Source organism: Molothrus aeneus, chromosome 9, assembly GCF_037042795.1.
Source record: "Molothrus aeneus isolate 106 chromosome 9, BPBGC_Maene_1.0, whole genome shotgun sequence".
Lineage (NCBI taxonomy): Eukaryota > Metazoa > Chordata > Aves > Passeriformes > Icteridae > Molothrus > Molothrus aeneus.
The window spans coordinates 12,114,897-12,139,147 of record NC_089654.1 but is presented as its reverse complement, the minus strand read 5'-3'; the positions used below and the strand labels follow the sequence as shown (position 1 = coordinate 12,139,147).

The window sequence follows — 24,251 nt, the reverse complement described above, 5'->3', positions numbered from 1 at the left end:
GCAGCAGGTAACTGTAGAAAGAAAGCAGATTCAGCCACAGTACTATACACGAGTACTTGAAAATGTGACCTTTTTTTGTAAAGTTACTTCTCTGAAGCTTCATCTCTGTGGTTCAGATGGGTGTTAGCAGAGTGACATCAGTGTTTATGTCAGGAGGTCTTAGAAAAAAGTAGTACAGTAGCCTTCAGAAAAGTGTTTATAGATGTGGCAACAAACTTACTGCATTAAGATTGAGAAAATAGGCACTTTGTGAAAATATTCTCATAGGTGTCACCACCGGTTTTGGTGTCATTCGACCAATGAAAAAAATCATGAGTTTTACAAGCAAGTGTTGGTATTTTGAAGACTACTATAATCCTAAAGGAGATGGTTTTTATTTGAGATTATCAGCTTCATAGGTTAATCAGAGCAGAACATTTTCAATGCAAGCCCATTTTAATACAAAAGAAGTTATGCTGCTTCAAGCAATGGTGAGCGGTTACGTCATCTTTTATTCTTTAAAAATAGTACACTTGGGTTTTTGAAAATCATCAGTAAGTATTTCCTTTGCCAGTTCAGTGCCTCTGGGATAAGGTAAAAGAGCTTAAATATTCAGTGCTCATGCAGGGTACACCAACAGATTTACACTACTACACAAGTTCCAGATCGTGTATTCAGCTTTATTCTCTTACACAAGAGTTGGTCTTCAAATGCTGGAGCACTATGATAATTCACCTTTTTCCTTCAGTTGATCTTTCATACATTGATTCCTTTTAGTTTCAGCCTTTGGTACTAGTTTTTGCATTGAGTAGGGAATTCTCACAATTTGAAGGGTATATTCTTATCTGATGCAGGAATGACAAATTAATGCACATCCTTGCTTTCTTTAGTTGGCCCCATCAGAGAAAGAGATGATGCAGTAAGAAAGTTGAGGGGAAGAAAGATTCCAGCTAAAGTAGAGCATTAGTAGTCATCAGCTAGAAAACAGAAAGAGGGTTAAGAGAGAGAGGAAGTTAGATTTTCATAACAGGAAAGATAATAAGACTGAGATACAAGCAAATTAAAATGCTAGCTCTTACTTTCAATGGTGAGAATACACGTGCTAGCAGCTGAGCCTCTATTGTTGACTGCTTTACACATATATTCCCCTTCATCTTCTGGGAAGGTTTCTGGCAAGTAAAGGCAGTAGGTTTCTCCTCTTTCAATATATTGATAGTCCTCAGAGTCCTGCAACATTTCCCCTTCAAACCACCACGTAACTTCAGGTTTTGGTTCTCCAGTGATTTTAACTGTGAATCTCACTGGCTCGCCATCAACAACTGATGTGTTTTTCAGTGACTTCTTGAACCAGGGAGCTCCAGATCGAGCTTGATCCTCATCTTCACAAGTAGAACCATTAATAATGCTTCCCTCTTCTTCTTCTTCCTCTTCCCTTTTCTGTTTTAAAATAAGTTGAATTTAAAGTAGCAATAGCACTCTGACTGATAGTGACACATGTTTGATTACAAGTTACTGTCTTTCTGAGAAGAGGAAATTCCACATCTGTCCTCAATACATAACAATGCGCCCAATCTGGGTATGCCACAGGCAGTAAAATGCATTTTAATGAGGCTGGAATGTTGGTGTAAAATACAGGCAGGAATGTCAATTCCATTTTCAGACTATTCAGAGGATGTCACATACTCTGACACAGGGTGTCAGCAGTGTCTCACGCTCTTCTGCAAGTGTTCAGGTTGGATGGAGCTTTGAGCAGCCTGATCTCGTGGGAGGTGTCCCTGCCTACATCAGGGGAGTCAGAACTAGATGATTTTAAGGCCCCTTCAACCCAAACCATTCTTTGATTCCATGGAGAGTATGTGCAAACACCAAAAGCAATTTTATATTATTTCAGCAATTCCTAGCACCTGCTAAAAGAAGCAGAACTTTCCTTTTGTATCTGGTAGTGTTGCCTACAGTGGTAATTAGAAGCTAAGTTAAATGACACAACTGGAGAATATTATTTTGCAATTTATACCTTTTGTAATGCTGCATCGATTTCTTTTTGTTCGAACTGCATGCGTAGTAATTTCTGTTCCTCAATCCTCCTCTGCTCCTCTTCTTCTCTGGCTCTTGCCATTTGCTCAAAACGAGCCTTCATGTTGACTTTGTGAGTAAATGGAGCCTCAGATTTCATGGCTGGTCTCACATCTACGTCGTCATCCTTGGGAAATGATAATTAAAAACAGGGCTTAACTATTATTTATTGCCACAGACATATATATGTTAGGAAAACTAGTTTTGTGTTCCCAGAGGTTTTTTTTAACTGAGCAGAGCCACACAGACCTGTTTTTTTTCAGAAGTTTGTTTGAGTGTAGGGTGAGTTTTGTAATAGTTCATCCAAGGATAGGACAAGATTTTTGCAAAAGTAATTTCAAAAATTCTATGTAAAAAATATTGCTGAAGTTTTATTCATATAGATGTTGAGCACTTCTTGGCAATTGGGTTTTTGGATTATTTTGCCATGATGTTGGATTGGGTTTAACACTGAAACAGTTGACCTTATGAAAACAATGAGTGTCAATCATTAAATTAAAAGCTCACAAATAGGACAGACTTTGAGCTGATGCTGAAGTGACTCCTGTGGAGAAGACCCAGAATGAAGTTCAGATCAGGCTTAGTACTGTTAAGGGTTTTACATTTCATCACAAAAGCTCACACTGAGCGTATGGATTACAGACCACTTTGTCACTGCTAGCTCCATTTCTTGGGGTTTCCCCTCTGAAAAACTGAAGGTTCTGGTCTGAAATACAGATAAATAGGAACCCTCTTCTGCTGTACCCTGAGGAGTGAGTGTACGTCAGAGAGACTTGATCTTCAAATGGTATTGTCTGGATTGGGTAATTGAGTTTTTTATTCCATTCATGTAGTGGAGAATGAATTAAGAGTTCAGAAGGAGAAGCAGTTCAAGTGATGATTAATAGGTAATTCTCAGGTATGGATGTTTTAAGCCCTCAGACTGGCAGGTTTCAGGTTAAAATGCTGACTTGCAGGGCTTTGAGCAGAAAAGCAGAACTCTGCTTGACCAAATCACTGATAATAAACTGGTGCTGTCTCTTTTAGGGATGCTGAGGTGTGTTATCCCTAAGCATCCAAAGAAGGGAACAGGAAAGAAGGGAAAACATAATTTTGGAAACAGCAAAATTTTAGCAAAGCAGCAGCATTTTCCACTGCTGGATCATTTGTGTGCTGGTTAAGTAGCTCATTAACATACACAGAATGCAACTTACCTCTTGAAATTTTTCAGCTTCCCTTTCTCTGATTTCTTTATCCATGGCTCTTCTCTTTGCTCGCTCTTCTTCAATCTTCTTCTGTATTTCTTCTTGAGACAGTTGTCCTATTTTTTCAAACTTGCTTTTTAAGTTCTTTGCCTGGATAGAACCGCTTCTTTTTAGCTTTATCAATTCTTCATATTCTTTGCTTAGCTCGAAAGTTTCAGACTCTTCTTCCAGCTGTTCAGAAATGACAGAATGTGTAAGATGGAAAGTGCCCTCATTATTTTTACAACCTATTCTCCCTCCAGATGGTATAAATCAATACATTACAGTTCTGTTAGTTACTTGAAATTTCCCCTATAATTTTTTTTCTTTGCTATCTCATGATGAATGCATTTGTATCATATCTCAACTAGATACAGATTTTAAAATACTTTGCTTGAATATGCCATTTGTTCAAGGGTTGCTGTCAATAAACTGCCCGTCTTGGATTCAGAAAACCACACACAGACCAATATAAAAAACTTACCTGGAGTCCAAAATTCACCTCTACTTGCTTGCAATATGATATGAAGTAATCCCCTAAAACACAGCTGTTTTGTTAAAAATAAAGTACTGCCTTTTTTATCTTTTCCTAATTCAGTGAAAAAGTAAATGACATTTCAAGATGTTGTGGCTGGAAAAGAAAGGGCAGTTGTGGATCCTGTAGCCAAACCACATGGGAAGCTGTAATTACTGATCTTTTTCTCCCTCCTTTTATGACCTCTGATTGTAAAGATGTACATGTATTTTAGCTGGGTGTCTCTGTCTCTTCCTGCTCCCCCAGGATTAGTTGAGAACATCACAAGCTAGAGCCTTTACTATTTGCTCGAGCTTTGCAACAAAAATAATAAAACAATAAATTAATGTTGTTCTCTAACATTCAAAAGGGAACAATAAAAGAATTGCCACCCACAGCCACACTGAAGTGTAAAGTTCATCAAAGTGATGTTTTAAACATTTAGGATGTAAAGCAGATTTTGTGTGTGATTTTTAAAATCAACTGTGCCAGTCTTCAAACCCTTGAAACACCAATTAGAAAAAAATTGAGCCCACTGTATTCTCATTAGGTAGCACAGTATCTCTCTAAGGAAAAGCAAGAATATTGCCCTGTCTCTTACTTCTGTTTTTGTATTGTCTTTTGGGAACCAGATATTTATGTTCTCCCAAGATCGTAAATATTATCTAATCATTTTAGTAATCATCCAGAATTTTCAGAAATTATTGCAAAACCAAACTACAAATTCATAACTGTACTTGCTTCTCAGGTGGGAGTGGATAAACATATTTTCCTGATAAATTACTGACAAAAAATGTCATTATATAAAATGTTTTACAAATAAGGTTTTCTATTTTTCTTTCACATAATATTGAATGCATTAACTTAAAACTTCTTTCAAAGGAGTTTTTTTTCCAGTCTTAAACTTTTAGTAACAAAGTGATAAATTTTATTTTTACTCAGAGCATACTTAATATATAGCTTGGTGTACAAACCTCTCCCATTTCTTGTCTCAGCTGTTGAAATTCTTGCCTTTCCATTTCCAACTTTTGCCTACGCTCTTCTTCTGTGCGCCTCTTTTCCTCCTCCATTTTTTGTTTCAGCAACTCTTCAAAATTAATTTCCAGTTTACCAGGTACGAGAGATTCTTGAGAAAAGGTTTTAAACATTTCCGGTGATTCATCATCCAGCACCTGCTGGAAATTCAGAGCATTAATTATATCTGTGATGAAATCACAGCATTGTTCAGACACTTCTGGTACATAAAGACAAGTGACTATTTGTCACATCTGCCCCAGCACAGACAGGTGCACTGTGCCAGTGTGGCCATTCCTCTGATGGTGTGGGAGGGAGTGCTTTGGGGGTTGGTATTTAACTTTAATTACAACACTAAACTTCTATAATGAAGATTAGGTGGTTTTTTAAAATGCAGTATTTTCCCTCTGTAGGGGAGGATGTCCTCTAAATGCACCTTTAGGACCTAAACCAATTAATTCTTGTTTACTTCAGACAAAGTGTTTGTATTTAAATGTCATTGCTCTTAATACTGAAGTACATTTATCTGTGAGCTTTCTCTTAAGCAATCTGAATTATATTTGTGTTCTAAAGCAGTATTAGTACTCCCAGTAAGGATAAAGGAACAGAACATTCAGAAGAAGCTCTTCTTTTTGCACAAATTGTTTAAGTTAAGCTATGTGGCTAGTTTATTGATTTATACACCCACTAGCAGGGCCTTCTTCCTTTCCCTGTCCCTGAATGGCTTCAGAGCAGGGTTAGGCCTGGTTGGCATTGGGAGCAGCTGGCCTATCTTTTAGACTAAACTGTAAGATAGTAGGGCCTAGGAAAGGCAGCTTTCATTATGTCCAAAGCAGCAAGTGCAAGAACTAATATTTATCAGACTGAATTTGTTGAAATACTAAAATATGAATCTGAACACTACAAAAGCAGCCAGTAGTGACAGTGTTTTATACAGGAATTTTAATGGAAGTTTATGAATAAGAATATATGTGTATGTAACTATATAAACTTACTAACAGAGATTGTCTCAACAGGAATGTTCTGTAGGTAAAGGTGAGGTGAGGTCAGGCACTGGTCAGGTCCTGAACTGGGGGGTGATGTGGCTTTTGGCACTGTTTGATCAGCACAGGTTTGAAAAGCCTTGTGGCAAACATGGGAGAGCTCAATGTGCCCAAAGTTGTAGGCATTTCCAACAGCAGTAATCAGTCAAATGATAGCAATAATTAGAGGAGCAATATTTCCTTTTGAGAAAGAGCTCTGACTATAAAGGGACAGAGAATAGGCATTTCTGTTAGAGCCTCTGGCACTACTTGTATTTATTGCTGCTTACTGCCACTGTAACCCACACCTTTTTCTGCTGTGGGTGTTATCCTGGTTCATACCACACTCTTGGCTACTTTGCCCTTATCATCTCTTTATTTGCCACAGCTCTTTCAGTAGTTTTTTAGCCCAATCCCACTCAAATTCTGCTATTCACTACAGATTTTCCTCAGATTTTCTCTCTAAGCTTACAATTGGACTTCAGCACCACCATTCCTTCCATTCTTCATTTGTTTTGTGTGATATGAGCATAATTGTTGAAATTGTGTTAGAGAGAAGTGAAGTCAAAAACCAAAGCTGTGAACTCCTCCCTACAGTGAAAACTATGCCTCACAGTTTTTAGAGGCTACCCATAACTAAATTAGCAAAGCAACATGAAATTCTCTTGCTGGTGGTGCATTAGTTCATAAGCTCATGACTTCAATAAGATACCAAACCTAAGTGACCACAAGAAGCATCAATTCAGAATTTGCCCTAAAGAATTCAAAAGCTGTGCATGCACTAGCAGCTGTCTCTGTATTTCTAACCAAGTTATGAAGACAGCCACCTTATCCCTGGTTAAAAACCACAAAGATTTAGCTGAGCTGTGTGATGCACTAAACCTCTGTGGTTAGTTCAGTAAATATTTTAGCCATATTTTGTGAAATTAGGTAGTACTTCTTTTTTTCTGCTCAGTGGAAATGGTTGGTAGTGATGAACATTCCTGTAACAGTCATGGTTTGCAGCACAGTCAACAGGAGAAGTTTTTTTTGTTTTGTTTTGGGGGCTTTTTTGTGCTAAGACGGGTTTTTTTGCAGTCTCTACGAGAAAAAGATTGATGGGGGGGAAAGACAACTGCTTCAGTGTAGAAGTGATCACACTGATGCTGGGGAGCATGGAAATAGCACAAGGAAATGTGAAAGAGGGAGATCCAAAAGGAGGTGGCATTTGTGTTTTCCAGCCACAATACTACCATTTCTACCACTTCCAAAAGAAAATTAAAATGAATGAACATTAAAAAGTTCCTGGAATAACAATTTAATGTTCATTTTTACTGCCTTTGAAAGGGAGGACTATTATATTTTTAAACATTTTAGGACAATCTTCACTGCTGCTACATTTTGTAGCAGTGGGAAATAAGGAAAACAGAGGATTATATTCTGTTAATAGTAGAAAATGTAGTATTCATATTCAGGATGCTACTTAACAGAGAACTTTCAAGTGCGTAAATGCTAAAAATATATTTCAGGTTTTTTTAGTTACAGACCACCTTCACTGTCTGCAAGTAGAGCAGTCTCAGCCACTCTGCTGCATCTGATGGATTACACCACCCTGTTTATCAGTGAGGTTTTTCTTGCCTGGACACTTGGGTTTAGGTTCTTGCTACACTGAGGCCAAAAAAAGAGTTTCTCAAGAAAGCAGGAAAAAACAGAAGCAGCACATACTTTCTGTGCTTCCTTTAGTTCTCTAATGCCTTTTCATAAAAAGTCTCCAGTAGCATTCTTTTGTTGGATTGAGGGTATTTTTAAGTGGCTTTAGGTTTTGTCTTCTGTCTTTGGAGATACAGACAGACACTATTTTTCAGGATAGTATCAAATATAAATTCACATTGTAGCTTCTCTAGGTAGTCTTTCAGCACAAGTCTTTGGCCCAATTTCCAGGCAGAGGGAGCCCTGCTGGCAGTATCAGGACTCATACAAAGTTTTCATTTCTCTCCCAAGTATTGCTTTGAGTGATTAAGAAAATGTTACTGGGCACACAGTTGGCCTTTCCCAGTTCAGCCACAGAGGATGTAGGAAGATGCTCCAGATGCCTGGGTTATTCCACAGTTCTAGCCTGGCAGGTCCTGCCCTCCCTTTTTGAAACAAACACTACTTCACTCTAGTTTATACTTTTGTAATTTAATGCTGTATTTCCTGATATCCACCAATAAGTAACTGGCTTATACCCAAAAGCCTGCAGAATCTTGAAGTGGTTGGACTAATTATGAAGACCACAGTTAAAAGCTCTGTGGCCACTTTTTTTTTTTTTTTTTAATATAAATAGTAGTTGCCAACCTCTGAAATCAGGCATCTTTCTGTGCTTTCAGGTAGTGTCAGTCAGTCCGAAGCCCCTGAAAATTTCTCTCCAGTTTAATCCTAACTCAAATTTTAGAAGTCCTTGCATATGACAGAAATCTGTGTTTGTCAAGGGAAGATAGTATTACAAAGTATTCTAATGGTAAACACCACAAGTTATTGTTGTTTTTCCCTGAACAAGCATTAAAAACATCAAGTAGCAGAGCTCAACCTTTTCATTTTTTCTCCCTGAAGCGCCACAGATGGCTGGAAGATACATACTTGCAGTGAGCATTTTTCTATTATGTCATTAATTAGTAGTGCTTTTAGTAGTAAGAGTGGACACCCTGTAGAGGTAGGGGAATAAACTTGGAGCCGTAAAAGAAATTGCTCTTCCCAAAAAAAACCCCAAAACAATTAACCCTCCTTGTGGAAACATTTTGCTTCCCAAGTATGTTGCATCTAGTGTAATAATACCCACTGGATTTGATACCTGGTTTGGACTAAATTATCTGAAATCCTCTCTAGGCTGGCTGTGAGGAGGGATTGTTCTCTGATGACTTTTGGTAAATGAACCTGACTAGTTTACCCCATTACCTTATAATAAATAGTAAGGTGAACTAATTAATGAAGGAGTTGAAGCATGTATTCCTGACTTTATTTAGAAGTTTTCCCAGAGTTTCTTTCCAGATTGGGATTTAGGTAAAAATTAAATTCTGTGCTAAACCAAAATACCATACCATGTTCTTCCTTGCTTCAGCAAATGCTCTTTTCTCCTCCTCTATGCGTCGTCGTGCATCCTCTTCTGCTTTCCTCTTTTCCTCTTCTCTCCTCTGTCTTTCTATCTCCTCAAAACTGAGTCTGAGTTTACCAGGGCGGAATTCTTTAACAGCATTTTCAGATTCTTCATCACCACCTTCATTTATCTTAAGGGAATAGGGAGAGGAAAATGTAGAAAGCACTTACCCAAACAAGAAAAAATATTCTTTATTGCAAATAAATACTCCATTCCTTTCTGATCTTTTATAAGTACTGTTTTCTCTTTGGGGGAAAAAAATGCATCAAGACTTAGGTTCCTGTGAGAATCATTTTAATCTTTGTTCTAGCCAGGGGAGCGAGAAAAGAAATTTTCAGTATCCAACACATAGCTTTTATAATTTTTAAAACTGTGTTGAGTGTGTAATTCAAAGAACAGTGTGTTACCAGGAAGAGGCTGACCAGTTAAGTACATACTTTATGGTCTCATTGTTGGATCATTTACTGTAAATCACTCTCTATTCTCTTTATTTACATCATTTTCGTAGATGTTTATATCATCAAGTCTTTTTGTTTGTATAGAAATTGCTTTCATCGGTGCACCACTTAAAGAAATGCTGTACAGTCTTATAGCAAAACTGAATCAGTTAGCATTTTGCTATTATCCCAGACTGAGATTTTTGTTTCTTTTATTTTTAGACATTTAATCATCACTGAAGAAAAGGAATTGAGATACTCTGATCTCCTCGCTATAGTTCTCTCCAGTGAACTCTTACGTGCTAAGAGAAGCCTGTGGTTTGCAAGCTGCAATCAAGAGCCCCTTTCAGAGGACATCCCAGAGTACTTTATCTGTTCATGGAGGAAGTGACTGGGAGCTGTCAGAGCACTGATAATCCAGATCTCTATACTGTAAGCAGCCCTGGGACTGCTATATGGGATAGCCCATTAAGGGAATTAGAGAAATCTTTGTTTGAAATTTGTAAGGGAAAAAAAATTGAAGAATTTAAGGAAATTACCTGCTGAATTCTTAAGAAAAATATTTACTTCAAATTTTGACAACCACTGGTCAGCGGCTTCATGTTAAAAAATTTCTTTTGATGTGGAGAATTTGTAAATTATTTCATATTACTTGATAAATACATGCATAAGCATAAGGAAGGGAGATGTGAACTAATCTTCAGTTAGAACACCTAAGGGACTTCATGGAGTTCGCTCTCCTTCAGTTTCTTCACTCTTCTTCACTAGAATCCCTTGCCCCAAACATAAAACAAACCTTATTGTCATTGACATAACAGCAAGGTTATTGGTGTGAAACAACAGCAGTTTATTGGAGGTGGAGATGAAACAGTAAACTACAATTTGGGTATCTGCCTAAACCTAGAACTCTCTCAATATGGACCAGTTGGGAATTTGTGTGTTTCAGCTTTCTAGAAGTTCTGTGTTGTTGGTTTTGTTTAAGTTTGTTTCTGTAGAATATAAATGTCCTGAATGTTTTGGAATTATAATCAAAATAGTGATCTAGAGCTGTTTTTCCAAAATTGTTCATGCATAATTATACTCTGTTAAAGCTAGCAAATTCCTATAAATAATATTTTCCAAGTTTTTATGGAAGATTAAAATCTCATTTCTTGTTAATCTTATTTGTATGTGAATTTTGTATGCGAATTAAGAAAGTCATAGTGATCATGACTATACAGGGGAAATGGAGGATGGAAAAACAAGCTAAGCTAAACTATCTGGTTAGCTTAGGTTAATACTAAGTGTATGATTCCTGCAGTATGATCAAAGAACAAACTATATAGTGAGCTCAGTTTATAGCTGATCTAACTCTGACTTATGATAAAGAACACATATGGAGGCAGTTTTCCATGTAATACAAAACAGGATCTGTGGGCTGCATTTCTGAGAATTTGGGGGACTCCCTCTAGTAATCTATAGTTTGGGGTTTTTTTATGTTAGTACATAAAAAAGAGCTGATCTGTCCTTTTTTTTTGCCTTTCTTCATAAGAGGAGAGTTGTAATTGATGTATATTTCTATCACATTTACAAATAAATATGGGGATAAGAAACAGCATTCTGTTACTAGGGAATGTTTACATCAAAAACCAATTACTGAACCATCTGCAGCACTACTTCAGAGAAAACAGCCACTCATCTTCTTGAAGGCTTACAGCTTAAGATACTACAAAGCATAGATAAAAGATCTACTAAGTTGCTGGCAAAATCAAAACACTGTTATTTTTTGGTTTACTAAAAGAATGTCTAAAGCATTATGCCAGTGTGGTTACTGAGTTAGAGCAAAGGTCAAAAATGTCTTTTAAAAACTCATTTCCAGACTCTTAACAGCTTGAAATAGAGATAAGGAATAAGAAAAGAGAAGAATCACATACAGGAAAGAATGTGCAAATTGTGTACCAGCATGAACAAAACATGTGCTCACCATTCTCTGCCTGGCTTCCTCAAAGGCACGTTTTTCCTCTTCCAAGCGCTGCCTTGCTTCTTCCTCAGCTTGCCGCCTTTGGTTCTCCTGTCTTTGTCTTTCCAGTTCTTCAAATGTGACTTTAAGCTTACCAGGAGACAGGGGATCTTGAGTTTCACTGTTTTCATTTTCACCCTGTGTAAGAAAAATGAAACAGTTGTATCTGAAGCCAATAAATATCTATTATATAGGTATTTTTGGATGACTGCTTTACCTGGACTAATGAAAGGCACTTGGGTTCCTTAAGGAGTTGGTTTTGTTCCTCATCTTTTAGCGCCATTTCTTCATCCTGTGTCTTTCTTTGTTCTGCTCTCTCCTTTCCTGTGTTCTCAGAGATTATTTTCATCTTCCTGGTGCTTTTTACAGGCACTACTGTAACTAGCAGTGAATCATCCCCTTCCTGTCCAAAAAGATATTTATTACATTTTCATGAAACTTGACTTCTAGGTAGCCTCATTTCTTAATGAACCTGCTGTTTAATGTGTGTGCACCAAAGCTTCCAAAAGATTTACTTGTAGTGAATATTACCCACAAGAATAAAGTCAATAGTTTTCTTCTAATATCTGAAGAATATAAAGAACTGAATTATATTTTAAACATAACGACTGGCAAACTCCTTAATTTCTTTATGGATTTTCATTAACTGTTTGCCATAAAAACTCAAGGTTTGGGAAAGAACAGGTGTAATTTTGAATACACAACAATTGTAACCACACTCTACTTCCAGTTTTATATTTATTATGTAAATTATAATAAACTGCAGCTGGAATAAGCCAATAGCTTAACACAGAAATATGTAATTTGTAATTTCTAATACGTAATTTGTCACGTACAGTAATTGTTTCTTGAAGGATGTTGCTGCTTCAACTCTCTATTTACAACTTATTTGCCAAAATATAATTTACTCATATTTTTCCCTCCTGCCAAATAAGTTAAAACTGATGAATTTGCAGGTTTAGTTTTTTCTTTCCAAAACTGTAGTAGAAGTGTGATTTTCTTGTGTTAGTGAAAGACAATAGGACCTTTGGGCCCAGTTTTTGAAATGAAACATTTATTTGCAAGATAAATCAAAACCCGTATGGTATATTAGTAAGCAAATAACAAAGTTAACTGAGTGAGGTGTTCAAACATCTGTATATTGTCAGAATCCCCCTTTAATTTCAAGTTTAAGGCAAAGAGCTTTTAAGTTAATTCTTTGCAAAGCCAGAGGACTTAAAAGAATACCTAATATATTAGGAAAGGAATTCCTTACATATATAAAATAATTCTGGTTGCTTTGAATATTTACATTTTAGATGTTCTTAACTAACTACAAAGTATTCATAGTGCAGGCTCTGTTTCAGACTTCATTATATTGACTTCAAGTATAGACATAGTTCCATATATGTTAAAAATTTGTGAACTCCTTGGTTGAACTTTAATTAGGTATTTCTGTGCTGTTTTCTAAGTTTTCCCAACCCAAATTACAATAATAAAACAAAGTGAATAAAAATGTAGGTGAACATTTCTTTAAAAAAATCTGATTACCTCAGCTGCTGATTCAGTTCCCGTATTGTTAAAGTCATCAATCTATTAAATGAGAATTTCATATGATTACATTAATTTGGCTCTTTGCCTTAGAGTTGCAAACATAGAACTGGAAATTCTTTTTGTATCAGTGATATGTATGTAGCACATAAATTCACAGAGGTGGTAAGGACCGAGGCTCTGCTGGAATACTTCAGATAGGTCAGCTTTTCAAGGAAGAGGCAGCAAGACATAAAACATCCCACACAAAGTCTGCTAAAGCATTCTCAACACTGCTGAACCAAGAACAGTACTTGAGATGTCCAGTCTTCATTTAAACATTCCAGAATTGTGAAGAAAAAAAAAATTTAAAAAACCCAAAGCAAAGTCATTGATCATTTCTGATTCAAGAGACATTGTCTTCCCCTCAGCTCCTGAAAAAAGCCTAATGCTGTGCTTGCTTCCTATGCTCTGCCTATGCTATGGCCTAAAACTGACACACTTTTTAAAATTCTACATGTAAGTACTTCTGCCTTGCAGGGTAGATTAAATATGTGCTAGATACAATGCAAATTAAATGTACAATTTTAACCATGTTAGAAGTTCTAGTAGAAAACTAACTTCTCCTATAGCACTGCTTTTTATTTGGTTAAATAGAAATTTGCATATGTTTTTAGTCTATCATTTAAATGTTTTCTCTCGCTGCAGTATTTGCAGCACTGAAGAAAACTTGCAAAAGGAATTAAGTTTGATATCCTACAAAAGACAGAATTTGCTTTATTGGCATCAATAAAAGTTGGAGTCTGTTCATATGTGTTTTTTATATATATATATATATATATATACATATATATATATATATATGCAATGATGAGTCAGAAAATGGCAAGTGAATAAAACATGACCTGGATCTTCATGATTTATTATTTTTACTGCATTAGTGTTGTCTCATTGTTACCTGCCACTGGTGTTTTCTTACTACTTCTTGCTTACCTTAGTTCATGTGTCACTGAGCTCTATCCACTAACTTACAAGGAAAGGTTGTCTAAAGTAAGAGTTTATAAAATACAAGAAACATTTTCAAATTAGTTTAGTAAACTTATATGCGTATGACACCAAAATTTGTGCATGGTTTTTAACAGGTTTATGCCTGCCCAGTTTCATCTGCAACTCAACTCTGGAGCTTACAAGAAAATTTTTACTGTAAAGAAATGAAGACTGTTTGAACATTATATCTCACTTCCACCCCACTGAGCATCTCCCATGTAAATCTCTACTATGAGAAATCTTAAGATCAAATCTTTCTGATCAATACAAAACATTTTCAGTGTTTGTTGTTTACAATTACATCCTGACTGTTGTGATCAGATAAACATACCTCCTGTGCCTTTTTTGCCAATTCTCTTTGAATTTTTCTTTTCTCAATCATATCTTGTTCAATTCTGCGCTTTCTTTCTTCTTCCGTTCTTTTTCTTTCTTCTTCTTGCCTTTGCTTCTCCATTTCTGCAAACTTGCCTTTAACAGTTCCTGTGGACATGAAATGCACAGCTCAGCAGTTCCATCTAACACCCAGGGAATTCTGTGGCCTTTAAAGTCAGGCCTCTCTTACCTATGAGCTTTGGAACATAACCCTTTTCTGTTTTAGTTAGTTTGGTGTCATCCTCTTCATCAGATCCAAGCAGTTCTTTCATCTAGTTGATGAAACACAGAAAGTAAAATGTCTTTATAACTTAAATGAAATCCCAGTATTATTGTCTTCAAATAATGTGAATAGATTTTTAGATATAATATTAAATATTATAACACAAAATATTAGCAAAGACAATAACCTCCTGCTTTCTCCTGTTCCATTCTCTCTCTCTAACATATTGTTCTTTTCTTCTTTGCTTTTCATCTCTAGATCTCCTTTGATTTCTTTCTTCCCTTGCTTTCTGCATAGCTTCAAATTTATCCTTTACATCACCCTTGTGAAGCTTGGGCACATAGGACTTTTGGACGGGTTTAGATGAAGAAAGCAGAATCTTGGTGAAGATATAGAAGAAATGAAGATAAGAAAAAGAAAGGTGAAACAGATGGACAGAAATATTCTGATAGATTGGATTAGAAAGAATGTAAGAACATAAAACAGAAGTGCAATTGAGATTATGAACTTTGTGCCATGAGCCATCAGTTAAGCATCATTATATTTGTTCATAAATAATCATAAATACTAAAATATCCAAAACAAGATTCAGCATTATATTAAACTATTAAATTAGATACAGATTTTTATTGTAGCTTTCAATCTTAAGCAGTCACCAAAGAGACTCTCTGCCCCCAACATTTAAAAGAGATAAAAAGACATAGATACATAATGCAATACATGTGAGAGTTTTTCTGCAACACTTCAACGGCCATCTATAGTTTTTAAATAAACAGTAGTATTTCTTAATTTAAAATTTGCAATATGCTTACTTTTTCAATATCTAGAAAAAAAACCAGGAGCCCAGAGATTTTATGTTACGAAGTGCAAAGATCACTGGACCACCAGGGCTCTGATGCTGATGCAGCAAATGGACACTTCTTTGCCAATGGTTACTCTGTGGGTGTCAAACACCAAAGGTTCCCACTTTCAGAACTACTGTGAAGTTTTGTCTTTCTACAGTGATGACTACAGGAATGCTCTCAATAAAGTAATACTGAGAAAACTGTCTAAAAACATGCTTTGTTTCATTTTTTCCCAGCTACACCAGAAGTTTTTGTTCCTGCTACTCAGTAAGTCAATGGAGAAGAGGAAATACTTGAAGTAGCCTAGTATATTTACATTTTAGCATCAGATGTAAATGTTACCCAGAATTTTGCCACCAACATTTAAACCTTTTCAATATTTCACCCTCCTCCTTCATGTTTTTCTAATAAGAACATAATTCACAGATTCCATCAAATCTTAAGCTATTTAACAAATCCCCTTTCATTGTCTAAAAATAATGGCAATACCAGCAGACTTCCAGTATAATTATCTTTTACAATTATTTGTAATTATTACTTTTGCAAGCATCAGTTGTAAATTATTACATTGCCTTGATTACTTTAAAATTGGTACATACCTCAGTTTTCTGTGCAATGTCATTCATGGTTACTGTATTGTGCTCTGCACCTGGTATGTTTAAGATGGCTTTCAGTTTCTACCTAAAAGAAACAGTTGTAGTTACATTCCTTTCTTTTCCTTTTAAATGATGCTTTAACCATCTTCCTGTAAATAAGTTTGCATCGGCTGAAATTGATGGATCACAATTTCACTTGGTCCGCTGGGGCTTTTGCAGACATGAATAGGTTCTAAGTATGCCACAGTAATTAAAAGAACAAGCTAATGATTCACTATTCATGCTCATAACTCCTCCATATAGTCCTGGATATTGGGTTCTAATTTCCATTTAACAAAAAGCAGAACTCGGAGCCAAGCCCTGGCTGCCCGTGCTGCTCGCTGCCAAGCTGCCGCTCCCGGTGCTCGTCCCGCAGCTCCGGGTCCCGCCCGGCCCGAGCCGTGAGACCCCGGGGCTGCGGCCGCGGAGGAGAGATGGGCTGGGGCAGCCCCGCTGCATCTCCGGCCCTTCGCCCAGCACACGGGTACCAGTCATGCTGCCCCTCCTCCCAGGGCTGTTCTCCAGGGAAAAGTAGTGGCAGTAACTAGGAAATGGGAAAGGTAAGCCACGTACAGATAAAGCATTTGTATAATTCAGCTGTCTTCCGGAAATTACGTAGCATTTTTCAGAAGAAAATTGTTAGAAATTTTAAAGTACACTGTATACTAGGGAGCTAACAGGAAGGCACTTTCACTTCTTTTTCTCTTCTTTTCAGCTTCAGGTCTATCAGAGCTCATGGGAGAAAGGAAATCATGATGTGACTCCAGTGCTACTGCTGTTGTATTGTATTGATCCTCTGAGTCCCAGGAAAGCCTAAACTCAGTGTGCCAAACGGTGCAAATAAGGGCTCAAAGATTTTAAGCAAAAATGCTGGAAAAGCAGCTTACTACTGGGGGGAAGGGACTTCTCACTTGTGGTTTAGAGGAGCTGAAGTCAGGGATTTTCATGATATGGAAAGTTAAGCTCTTGTTTTTCAAATTGTCTAAGTGATAATTGCAAACAGATTATAAACACAGAAATATTTATGTACTTTTGAAAATAATTAATATTAAGAGTTGTTTCCATGTAAACTCTTCAAAAATATACCAACATCACCAGTGCTCACTGGCACTGCTGTAGCTACACAAAAGGAATGGGATTCTTAGAGATCTTGGGATGTTTTTCCCAATGAAAGCAGTCACAACATATGAAATAAGAGCATTTAGCTACCAACACGTGCCCTGATTATTTACAAATTCTAAACTCTTCAAATTTGCCTTCAATAGAGATGTTCTGGAGAACACTTTGGTGTTCCCTTTCAACCAGTTAGTAGGGAAAGTCACACCACCCCCAGCCCACTCCTTCATTTGTAGACTGATAGGAATCCAAGGTATTTTGGTTTCTCGCTTGTGAACACATGAACATATAATCACTAGGTAGCAGTTCCTACTGAGATGGTTTCAGGTCAGCAATAGCATGTTAGAATTGTGTGGAGTCTAGAAAGGCAGATAATTGCATCAGCATTCTGTAGCCTCAGGGTCTCCATAGGCTTTAGCATCCATTTGTACACTGTGCAGGATTTGCACGTCTCTGTAAGCTTTAGCTGACTTCTATGCATGTAAGTAAATCCCCACTGTGATCAGTGTAACTTCCCTTCAAATCTTTTAACTCCCTTGTTTCTCTAAGCAGGTCTTAGAGAAAGTTCTCTGTTCTCTTCTTTTGCTGCTCTGCTCATTTAATGGCTCCTTCCCCACTTGGGGCTGGCAACCTTTAGCCTTGTACGTAACATCCAGCAGCTGACTCAAAGCTTTACTGCAGGAACCCATCAGAAAACAAAGGAATGCCATGAATTGGTGCAATCTTTGCACTGAAGTGACCTGGGACACAGAGACCTTTTACCCTTGACATGGGGCTGGAGCAGAGAACACTCAAAGATAATCTGTCACAAGAAATTCCATCTCACCTCAACACCTCAAGGTAAGGTTACCACAAATCGTGACCACAGCAATGTACCCCATGGATAGTGCTTCATCCTAAAGTCATCTGAAAAATGACTATTCCAAAGTCATTTGTGCATTGTGAGACTATTCCAAAGTTTATTATGTGCAATCAATTGTAAGAAGAAGATGATGTTCCTGAGTCAAGACTTTGTCTTGAACCTTTCTGATAGCTCCAATTACCTGAACCTCTTGACAGTGGGATAACAAATCTGAAATTTTCCTTAGAAGTGCGAATGTTGGAAGAAATCTTCTTTGTAAATTCCTGCTGTCTGAACTTCCAAAATAGCGCCAGTCCAACAGGTTGTGGGCCTTCAAGATGGCAGATATGTTTCTGCCATTTGGAATACTGCCATATCTGCTATTACTTTAGGCTACTTTCCAGTTCATTGGCATCACTAACTCTAATATGTTTGAAGGTTAGCCAGCTGGCTCTAAGGCATTTTGCCTCTGCAAGTCATCCTACCTCCACCTCTGATGCTAAAAGATATTGATATAAAGCACCAGCACACTGCTAAACATGATAGCACCCATGTGTGCACTTCCACCCCGCTCCATGGCCATTAAAGCTTGAGCAGGATGAGCAGCTGGACTCTGCCTCGGGCACCACTGAGGGCAGATGAGTCATTTCCAATAAAGACAACCAAAATATTGAAGAAAAAAAGAAGCACTCTTGAGTTTTGGGTTGAGTCTGTGAGGCAGTGGCCACAGCTTCAGGAACAACCACTGCAGACAGAAGCTCCTTTCCATCTGCCTCAGCATCAGGAGAGGCTCATGGTCAATGAATTGGTGCTGAGAAAACCCAAGTGGCTGCATCAGGAAGTCCTGACACCTACAAACCGTGGAAGAACAGTGCCCTCCTCACCTGCCAATAGCTTTGCAGAAGTATGCAGTAATAGATTTTCCAACCCAAGAAACCTTGACCTACTAATTCCCTTTTGAGATGAACTAGTTATATTAAATCACCCATTTATATGTATATATTCTTGTTTTGTATTTTCCCAGAGTTCATCTAATAAAAGCAATTCTTATTTTTTGAGGCAACACAAGCCTGCCTGTTTAGTTGCTTACTTCACAAAATGTTTCTTCTATTACAAAGCTGTCCAATCTTAATATTCAGTCTCACCTTTTCTTTCCCAAGATCAACATACCTCAGCAGAAGCTGTAAGAGCTCCTCATTGAAGCTTCCCACTCAAAAAAAATCCCAGATGATAATTTTGAACATAACTGTGATCAAAAAACAAGTTCAGCTTGTTACCCTTTGCGTCCCAGTCTCATCACTCCAGCATTCACCTGAAATAGTGCAATTTTTTTTTTCTCTCCACATTTTATCTTTCCTACAATTAAATGACATATCTTTGATAAAGTTAGTCTGGTGTTAGGAGCTTTATACTGAAAGTACCAGACTGCAGGGTCCCTTTGAAGGGTCCTCTCCTCAAGAAAAATTTAACTTGCACCCAGTGATCAATGATCCTAACTCTGGAATTGGAAAAAAAGAGAAAATGCCACTTAATTTGACTGGCTGTAATGCAGAGAGAGTGAAAAGTTCAAGTGAAAATTTAATACAAAAGCAATTACTACATAGGAAACCAGGCAACAGATCAGAAATGTTCTGTAAATATAAATTACTGCTTTCAAACATCTTACTCATTTACTGTAAATGGACAAGCAATCAGCTCAGATATGCCTTGACCTGTTATGATCATAGCACTTTTTAAACTTTTCATGCAGCCTCCCTAAAATCTTACTTTGGGCAAAAAAAGTCAAAAAAGAAAACCATTAAGGGGACACGGAAAGTTTGATGGCTCACAAGTCCCAAAATCTATCTCCTTAAATTTAATTAATTTCCATTTCTGAAAGCAGGTCATAGTCCTCAATTGATTAAAAAAAAAAAAAAAAGTTGTGCAGCTTTAACCAGACTAAAAAATAAAAAATCTTCCTATAAATAATAAAATTCACTTTCTTTTAAAAAATTCTTGGTTTCAGGGGCATGATAAACATCTTCACATGAGACACAAAAAATACCATCATTTCCCTGAACCAAACAGCACTCTTTACAATAGGAGTATGAAGTCAGGACTTTAAAAAAAGGTCCAGTTCCTCTGTGATTTCTCCTTTCAAAGGGCCCCCTGCTCTGCTCCTGGGTACTGTGAGTTATAAATAAGCCCTTCATGGCACGGTCTAAGCTACGTTTACCATCTGTCTCCTCTTTGTGATCTACTTGCAGGGAAGTCTCCATTATATAAGAAAACCAAACTGTGAGAGTTGGAAACTCACTGCTTGCAGCCAAAGCACCAAGCAGAGACAAACACAGTCCACAGCACTGGAATATTTAATAAAATATTAAACAGAACTGGACAGAGGGGGGGAAATGGTCATCATTTATGTCCTGCCTGTAACTGCTCTGGAATGACACTACCAGTTGTTGTACCAAATTACAGATACTGAAGTAGATACTAAAATTATCATGCACAGGGGAACATCCTGAGCTGGCATCAACCATCAGCTCCACTGCAGTCAGTAAGTTATGACAATTAATACCAGCTGTCTAAACTTCTCATTTTGTATAAATACAAAATGCAAAACTACTTCCATTCACTTGTATTTCCTTCATTAAGCCTTCATAATTAAAGACCAGAATGCTTACCAACAAGTGACCCAGATAATTTTACAATCTTTTCCTCAATCTTTGAACTTATCACACTTTGACATTTACTGAGAGTCTTATTTTGTTGTAGAATACTCCTTGCAGATAGGGTGTTATTTATAAAAACATATGTATTATAAAGGATGCCTATGTTTTATACAGCTGTAAACACTCCTAAAGCAGCAGTGCCAATCAGCCCAGCTGTTAAAAAATGTAATCACCCTTCTCTGTACAAAAGGTCTGTTGATTCCTTACTCTATTCTGCTGTTATGGGGTACACAGGCTCAGAGCAAACATAGTGGGGGTTCAGAGACTGCTCTGGTAGTGGGGAAGTCCTGCTGGGATCTTCTGGCCCATGATTTCATGTTCCATGGTATCTGCTGATCCTAATGGAAGTGGCAGTAAATTGTGAACTGAGAGATAAACCAGGTTTATCCAAGAGATAAACCAGGATATTTTGCCCCACGCCAGAGTTCCTCCATTCCCCACTGTGTCCAGCAGCTGAAGATGAACCATGTGCTCTGTTGACTTCAATGACAGGACTTCAGAGATCAAGGAAACACCAATGCTGGCGAGGTGCTATTGCAATTGGTATCTTCCCTGCTGACAGGACACAGCCTTTCTGCCTCTTGTCAGAAATGCTCTTGGCCAGCTCAGACTGAAGCAGGGGTGGTCACCCACAGTGGCCATGGCCTGAGCTCTGCCTCTGCCCTAAAGGAGAGGTCTCCAGGGCTTCCTAGAGACATGCTGCTGCTTCCCCTGGAGCAGCCCTACCCTGCTGGTGGTGCTGATGCCTGTAAAAAGCTGCATCACGAGTACCACCTTCACCTGAGCAGGCACAGCTGCCCTCAGTGCGCAGCAAGGGTCACTTCCATTGCCTCCCGCACCGCCCTCCCAGTGCCATGAGCTTCCCCACTGCCTCCCCACAGCCAGCTTGACCACTGGTTCTCCTTAAAGGAGTTTCAAAGCTGGGTAACCACATCAATGCTTGCCTGGCTTCTTTCAGTGAGAAAACTACTCATCTAATACATTCCAAATGCAGTCAAAGTATTCCTTACTAATATCTTAAGTGATCTACCCAGCTCCTGTATTTCACCAGACTGTGCTTTCTGCATAGACCAGTCATATTCTCATACTTCTGCATGCTCCTTAATGATACAGTTGGCCCTCCTATAGGACTAATTATAATTCATAATTTCGTTTACTTGGACAATTTTCTAGGAGAGCTAATGTCTCTTAGGACCTGAGATCTAAGGTTAAGAGTACAGTGTTTTCTACCATGCAACTATTTGCTGATTAACTCTTGAAATTCTAAGATGCTTCATTAAACATGTTTTTTTCAGTACTTGTCAGCTTAAAAGAAGCCCTTATTTACCTAAAACAAACGTGATAATAACTAATTTGCAACCTGTCACAGAAGCCAGATATTTCTTCCAAGCCCCTCTGTTTTACAGCCATCACTTCAGAGTGAAGCAGAACCAATGGACTCATCCAGTATGCCCTCGCTGCTGACCACCACACCAACAAAACTGAACTCCGCGCCTAGAGACACGCGGCTTCCGAAAATCGGGGATTTCGGGGATTTTCAGCTAACTTTTATGAACCGCACATCACTCACCGCGGGTCCCTCACGGCAGGGCGGGCCCTCCCGGGCTCCGCGTCCCCCGGGCCGCCTCACGGGGCCGGGCGGGCAGAGCCCCGCGCACGGCGGCGCCTTCGGTTAAACCGCTGCGGCCGCGCCCGCCCGGCCCCGCGCCCTCAGGGCCCCGCTCCCTCACGACTGCGGCCGCACCGCCCCCGGCGCTGCCCGGCCCGGGCCCTGCCCGCCGCGGCCGCGCTGCGAACGGGCGGCTGCCCCGCAGCCCTGCGGGCTGTGCTCGGACCGGCGGAGCGGAGCGGAGCGGAGCGGCTCTCGGCGGCGAGAGGAAACGCCGCTCCCGCCGCCGCTCCGGCCGAGGGGCGCCGCGGGCAGCCCCAGCCCCAGCCCCGCCGCACGCCGGGGCAGCGGGGCCAGCTGAGGGGCGGCGGGGAAGGGAGCGGGGCGGGGGGGCCGGGCTGCGCTGTGCCCCGCGGCGGCGGAGCCGCTCTTACCTGTGCGCTGCCCGCGCTGCGGCTCGGGGCGCTCCGGCGGCGGGCGGGCTGCGCTGCCGAGCGCCCCTTGGCTGCGGCCGCCGCTCCGCCGCTGCAACTTTCCATAAAAGTCGCGACGCGCGCCCGGCGCCCGCATTCCAGGCGAGCCCCGCGCCGCGGCAGCTGGCCCGGCCCGGCCCGGCTCGTCCCCGGCCCTGCGGCTCGGCGCGCCGCGCCCGGCCCCTCGCTGGCCGCGCGGGGGGCGCAGCCAGCCAGCCCCCCTCCCGCAGGCAGCAGCACGGCCAACAGGCTAATTTTGGGCTGGAAGCAGCACCGAGCTATAAATAACCGGGGCGGCGAGGCTCAGCTGCGCGTCCCTGGCCGTGCCGGCCCTGCCGCAGGGCAGCGGGCGAGCGGCGGGCGGGGGCCGGCGGGACGCACCGGGACCCACCGGGACCCACCGTCCGCACCGGCACCCACCTCCCGCCGCCCGCTTTCGCCCTGCCCGCCCTGGTCCCGAGCATCACGGCTTCTCCCGGCTCGGCCCGGAGCCCCCCGGCCCGGTACCGGCGGGGCTGCGCTTGCCCGGCAGCCCCGCGTCAGCCCCACTCACCGCAGCCCCGGCCCCGCACGCAGGGAGCGCTCCGCTGCCCCGGCTCTGCCGGCCCGCGGGGTTTTATACCTACGGCGGTCCGGAGCCGGGTCGGTTAATGGCACATGGAGAGCGATCAACTAATAATAGTAATGTGACAGTTCGCTGATGGAGCGGGGAGGAATCTCCCCAGTGCCAGACTGCGAGAGGCAGAGCGCGGTGGCTCGAAGCAGCGCCTGTCGCTGGGAACTTTACAAAGCAGCGGCAGAAACGTGATTTTATTACATCTGAACACATTCCTTTTCCTGCTTGAAAATGATTTTTTTCCTACATGTTGAGCTGCAAGGTTTCCAGTGCAGAACTTTCCTCTTCCTATCTCCCTTGTATTGTGTCTGCCGGACTTGAGCCCAACTTTCAGCTGGGTTATCAGCATTAGGACAATAAGCACATGACCTTAGGCTGTGCAGATCTGAACCACGGCCATCACAGCTCAGACACGAAAGGCGTTTGCCTTTTGAAGGACGGAGCAGGCACTTTTCCCCAGTGCCACCCTCGTACTGAAGCACAGGAGCGGCGTCGGGGCTCCTGACTGCCAGGGACCCACCCGCTGTCAGCAGATGAACACATAAACACGCAACACAAAACAAATCTGGGCAGATCAAAGCACCGGCACATGGCCCTTCCACAGCAGTAGGGGTTAAACTCTTTATGTCCTCTATTTCATTATTTATATTACTCCATAAAGGAGGTCTTAATCCACAACTGGAACTCAGTACGGTAGTTTGGCTTGGAAATAAGCCTGAAAAAATTGATCTCCTAAAACCAAATGAGACAACAGCTTGGCTGTTACAATGTAACAGCTGTATACAATGAAACTGGACAGCCCAAAGCCTGCTCCCATACAATATTTTTTAAATTTATATAATAAATTTTGTAATAGTTGTTCTTTGTTGATTTCAGGC

General features: G+C 40.1%; 2 protein-coding genes across 7 annotated transcripts in view; one reads left to right on the top strand and one right to left on the bottom strand.

Moving 5' to 3' along the window:
• FUBP1 (far upstream element binding protein 1) overlaps window positions 1-9,723 on the top strand; it is a 32,829-nt gene extending 23,106 nt beyond the window's left edge. The window contains exon 22 of one of the 2 annotated variants that reach the window (XR_010784054.1): window positions 9,597-9,652. Coding sequence is in view for 1 of the 2 variants with exons in the window: in XM_066555257.1 (XP_066411354.1) it covers window positions 9,597-9,614 (18 nt within the window). In the remaining variant the exon portion in view is untranslated. Of the gene's footprint in view, window positions 1-9,596 lie in introns of both variants that reach the window. The other variant, XM_066555257.1, reaches the window with a different exon arrangement.
• Window positions 359-23,668, bottom strand: NEXN (nexilin F-actin binding protein). 5 transcript variants are annotated; one of them, XM_066555250.1, is made up of 14 exons: window positions 22,719-22,814; window positions 15,969-16,050; window positions 14,712-14,903; window positions 14,492-14,573; window positions 14,261-14,409; window positions 12,904-12,945; window positions 11,591-11,776; window positions 11,338-11,511; window positions 8,882-9,067; window positions 4,764-4,961; window positions 3,246-3,467; window positions 1,994-2,179; window positions 1,059-1,416; window positions 359-956 (listed from the first exon to the last, which is right to left on the bottom strand). In XM_066555250.1, the coding sequence occupies exons 2-14, from the start codon at window positions 15,993-15,995 to the stop codon at window positions 943-945; spliced, it is 2,016 nt and encodes a 671-aa protein (XP_066411347.1). In that variant the 5' UTR covers window positions 15,996-16,050; window positions 22,719-22,814; the 3' UTR covers window positions 359-942. The 5 variants fall into 5 exon arrangements, with proteins under 5 accessions (XP_066411347.1, XP_066411349.1, XP_066411348.1 ...); XM_066555252.1 differs by lacking the exons at window positions 14,712-14,903; window positions 22,719-22,814 and adding an exon at window positions 23,621-23,668 and having other exon boundaries at window positions 4,764-4,964; XM_066555251.1 differs by lacking the exon at window positions 14,712-14,903 and having other exon boundaries at window positions 4,764-4,964.
• Window positions 23,669-24,251: the final 583 nt, after the last annotated feature.

Coding starts and splice junctions, on each gene's coding strand:
- NEXN (XM_066555250.1), bottom strand. CDS start 15,995: ATGAATGACATTGCACAGAAAACTGAG. Junction 14,904..15,968: donor ACATTGCACAGAAAACTGAG/GTATGTACCAAT, acceptor ATCTTCACCAAG/ATTCTGCTTTCTTCATCTAA. Junction 14,574..14,711: donor GGAACAGGAGAAAGCAGGAG/GTTATTGTCTTT, acceptor TTCATCAACTAG/ATGAAAGAACTGCTTGGATC.